The following is a 4,766-nucleotide window of genomic DNA, read 5'->3' as shown; positions in this document are numbered from 1 at the left end:
ACCACCCCCCCAACAACAAAAACAACACCAGCAACAGCAGCGGCAGCACCCCATGGGCTGCGGTGCGTGCGGCTGCCACAACAACTGCGGAAGGCGAGGCAGCGGGGGCGGAAGCGGCATCAACAGCAGCGTTAGCGGCGCCAACACGGCCCAGGCCCCTTTAATCTTCCCAACCCACCAGATGGCGGCGACGGCGCGGCAGGTCTTCAGCGTTCCTCCACCTCTCTTCCAGCTGACAAACCTGTGCAGCAACAGCTACCTCACCCAGGCCCAGCCTCCGCACCAGGCGAACGCAGCCTCCACCCTGCCTCCGTTCTTCACTGCCCCTCCGCCTCCCGCACACCCGGCTCCCTACGGCCCCATCCACACCCACACCCACTCTCACAGCCACACAGACATGCTGAGCACCCAGGCCGCCGTGGTGGCGGTGGCGAACTTCAACCTCCAGCAGCAGATGGCGCCGGCGGCTTCGTTCTGCCAGCGCGTCTACCAGCACATGTACCCAAATCCCCTGGCTATGCTGTCTGCTGCAGCGCTCGGTGGAGGGGGAATCAACAAGAAGAACGGCAATGTCTCCTGTTATAACTGCGGCGTCAGCGGCCACTACGCTCAGGACTGCAACCAGCCGTCCATAGACTCCACGCAACAAGGTAAACAGTGAGTTTTTTTTTAGTTTTTTTATCGCACACATGCACAAGCCTAACGCCGGCTAAGAAAGATGGTTTTTTAGTCCAAAATAATTTGAAAGTGTACCATTCAGCTTCTTGATCTTTTGATGCTGCAATTTTTTTTTGTGGGAAATTTTTTTTAATTGTGGGAAATTGTCCATGCACTATTACCTACCCCATGAGAAGCGAAAAGTTAGCCGCTGTACATTTTACACGTACGAATTTAGCAGACGCTTTTATCCATAGCAACTTACGAGGTCCTTCTGCGAATCAAACTCTCAGCTCGTCGCTTAAAAGGCAGGCTAACCGCTACGCTAGGAACCGCAGGTATGTTACAAGGTGACTGGCGCAGTGGGATCGTCAACACTCACGCTAAAAAGAACTCTCTTCAAATGCCAATCCTGCTGTCATCAGATTTATGGCCGGATGTCGGAAAACTCCAGACATTGCAGCGCCACCTGTGCGCGCAAATGTACGTGTGTTTGTGAGTGCGAGCTTGCTAGCGGGCTAGAGCGAGACTAAGTACAGCTAGCTGAGATTAGAGATTGCGAATTACTATTGGGTTTTTTTTTTATCAAAAAAAAACAAGACTGGGGGGGGCGCCAGTCTGCAATTAATCGAAAACACTTGTTGAATCAGTTCTCATATTTTTATCGTAAAAATTCCTAACGTGACCGACAACCAGCAACAGTGGTTGTTATGCATCGACTGTTCTCAGTTTGTTTTGGGTTTTTTTTTTTTTGCCTGAATTTCAAAGCAGCCGTATATATGAACTGTTCTTTCGGTCACATGGTCACATGCTCTGATTGTATTGTAAATCCTATCAACGTGTACGTGTGTGTTCTCCCGTTGCTGCAGGTGTGTTCCGGTTAAAGTATGCAGCCTCGCACATTTCAGAAGCCTATGACAACACTGACTGAAGAGGAGGAGCTGACGCAGTGTTCCACTGTGACAACCCCCTCTCTCTCTCTCTCTCTCTCTCTCTCTCTCTCTCTCTCTCTGTGAGGACGACACTTAAGCATCGACAGACTTTCAGGATTTAAAAAATAAATAAATAAATAAAAAATACAATCTTAACCTGCCAAGGGCTCAGTGGACGAAGCCTACGTAGTTGTGCCTGAGAAAAATCGTACGTCAGTGACGCCATGACGTCGGTCCACGCAACTCCTGTTCCCTTCTGGTTTTTACATATTTTTTTGCACTGAGGATTAGAAAGACTTAACTTATTTGTTAATTATTAGGCAGTTGACAGAGTTACGGGGGTAAAACTTTAGTTTTTATTTTGTTTTAAAAAAATAAGGGTTTGAAAACTGGGGAAAAAAATGTTGTTTTTACCCTTAGTTCTAAAAAGGTGTATTTATGATTTTTTTTTTCCTTTTTCCTTATACATGTTTTGACCCAGGATTTTACTGTCTGACAGAAGTTTATAGTCATTTTCAAAGATTAAAGCAAAACTGAAAAAGTTGTTGTAAAAACAAACAAAAAAAAAAAAACCAACAAAAAAAATGTGTTCTGAATGTACACCTTCTTTCTTTATGAGGAATCTTTGAGCGTCAACTTGTATGGATTTTTGCCACTTGACATGTTCGATCGAAGCTCCCTGCTGCTTATTGTTGTTTTTATGTTGTCATTGTTTCCTTGGTGAAGTGCACTACAGTGATGCAGGAATGTCGGCGCACTAAGACGGTCCCTAACTGTTGGATTAGAAATTAGTATTACAGGAGTGACATAGCCCGCTATGGCTAACAGCTGTACCAAGTTGCCAATTTGTTATTATTATGTGTTCTAATATAGAAAAAAATATATATATACAGATTGACCACTACTCTAGAGGCCTTAACTTTAATATTTCTACACACTTTAACATGTGAAATTAGGCTTTAATGTATCTGTTCATTCCATAACCAAACATGTTTGTACATCTTTTAAGAGGCTGTTCAAATTACAGACAGCGCTGAGACCCGATACTTGGGATCGGTATTGGTCAGAATTTCAGGATCGAACAAAGTATAGCCCATTCGAGCCGATACCTAAGCCCAAATGCTCAACTTAACATTACGCGACATGCCTTAAAACAGGAACACTGTCGGCTCAGCAACGGCAACCTGCGGCATGCTGTAGGAGAGAAGAAGGTATCGTATTGATATCAGTATCAGCAGATACTCCAAACTGCGGTATCAGACTTTAAAAAGTAGAACTGGCATGTAATGCACGAGCAGTGATTCCCAACCACTGTGCCATCATGTGCCATGGAATCTAACCAAGGCTGTTGAAGAAGATCTTTTGTCTTTCTTCAATTACCTGTGAGTCTATCGGCATCGTGTTCAACAAAACAGGCTCTGGTTTAAAGCAGAGCAAATTGTGGGTAAATTTAGACGATACGGTCATTATATTTCATAACACGTACTTTTTGTGAAATTATAGTTTGCCGGTGTGCCGTGTAGTTTTTTTTTTCTAATGTAAAATATCTGCCGTGGCTCTGAAAAGCAAGAGTGTGCAAGAGAACGGTTTTAAGTCAGCAGACCCTGAACATATTTAAAATTGCAAATTACTTTGCTTTTCCACTTTTTACTAACCAAAAAAAAAACCCAACAGAATTCTCATCCTTTTTTGCATCAGTCACATTTGAGCACTAGATACTGTAAAAAAAATTTAAAAAAAAAAAGTTTTATACTACATTTTATTCCCACAAAATAAAAAAACAAAAAACTGTGGTTTATGGTATTGCAATAGCTTAAATATACTTTAAAAAGAAGCAAACCTAAAGAAAAGTAATTAGAAAAAAGGTCATGAATCAGAAAAGACCTTATCTGAATTTTTATTTTTAACTTTTCTGATTGAAACTAACATGTAGCTAATTACTGTGTGCAGCTGCCGTACGGTGACTACTGTGGCTTAAAAGGAGACCAAAAAAACGCCTTGGTGTATGGTTTTGGTGAGGAAAAGCATTTACACTTTTAGAAGAAATATTTTTTTTTACTACATTTTCTTTGGAAATTCTATAAATATTTGAGTAGCCGTTGGCTTCGTGGGAGGCACTTTTGGTCGACGGGGCGACCTGCTCTGTTTGCGTAGATTTAGATTTGCCTCCACTTTATCACAAGTACAAGATAAAATAGTTTTCGGTAGCTGTAAAAAAAAAAAAACACAGTTTTCAAACCAACCATTCAGCCTGACGTTCTTTGGTCCATGAAAATGAAATTTTTGACAGAGGCTGCTGGCCTTATAAAATTTGAGCACGGACCACAAGTGGTCTCTGTGCCATATTTTGGACATACCAGATGTAAAGGGAGGTGTATGTGGTTACATAATTATGGAACTTTAAACCTTTAAATTTAATAAAATTTCAATTTCGCATTAATAATTGACAATAAATGGCTACATTAGAACAGCCAATGGCCACGGAGCAGCTGTCTGTCCTCTAAGGTGGAGAGCATACATGTCCAAAACTCATGACCAACCTGGGATCCACACTGGAAACCCCGGGATTCTAGACTCGACTCAGAGCAGTTGGAACTGACTAGAACACTACTGTCCATAGTGGTAAAAAGTACTAAAAATATATAATAATAAAATAGAACTTACCTTCTGTCTACTGAAAGTTAGAAAAAGAATTAGGGCTAATATCAAGAGCCTGATGGTAGGTCATTGTGTCAGGTTAAAAAGAACTTGCTTAACAAATATCTAGTTGTGTTACACAACAATATTAAAGAGTGAATATTTTCTGCAATTTATTCACGTTTTTTTATTTTTCTTATTAATTTCTCACAAAGTCAAAAGTCAACTTTATTGTCATATGGACATTTTGTGCACCGGTCGTGCAGTAAAAAAAAATGAAGTATTTATTTTATAGCCGTTAGTCATGAGTACTTCAGGGATCCGAGTGAAAAAGTGCACCGTCATGTAGCTCACAGAACAGGCACTGAACAGCAGGGGTCGCAAACTAAATTTAACACCTTCATGGCCGGACACTCGAATACAAAAAAAAAAAAAAATTAAATCACATTTTCTGATGGTTCGGCAGGCCACCGGTTGATCACTGCTGTACAGTTTCCAAACATTGCCTTGTTTGCAGCAGGGTGTGTGTGTGAGAGCGCT

At 41.6% G+C, this 4,766-nt stretch overlaps 1 protein-coding gene across 1 annotated transcript in view; it reads left to right on the top strand.

Annotated features, from left to right (window-relative positions):
* zcchc2 (zinc finger, CCHC domain containing 2) overlaps positions 1–4,647 on the top strand; it is a 17,017-nt gene extending 12,370 nt beyond the window's left edge. The window contains exons 14-15 of the mRNA XM_025054430.1: positions 50–650; positions 1,527–4,647. Coding sequence (XP_024910198.1) covers positions 50–650; positions 1,527–1,588 — 663 coding nt within the window. The 3' untranslated portion in view covers positions 1,589–4,647. The remainder of the gene's footprint in view (positions 1–49; positions 651–1,526) is intronic.
* Positions 4,648–4,766: the final 119 nt, after the last annotated feature.

This window comes from Cynoglossus semilaevis, chromosome 3 (assembly GCF_000523025.1).
Source record: "Cynoglossus semilaevis isolate Cse_v1.0 chromosome 3, Cse_v1.0, whole genome shotgun sequence".
Classification (NCBI taxonomy): Eukaryota; Metazoa; Chordata; class Actinopteri; order Pleuronectiformes; family Cynoglossidae; genus Cynoglossus; species Cynoglossus semilaevis.
The sequence above is the reverse complement of the archived record's forward strand: the minus strand, read 5'-3'. Positions and strand labels throughout refer to the sequence as shown.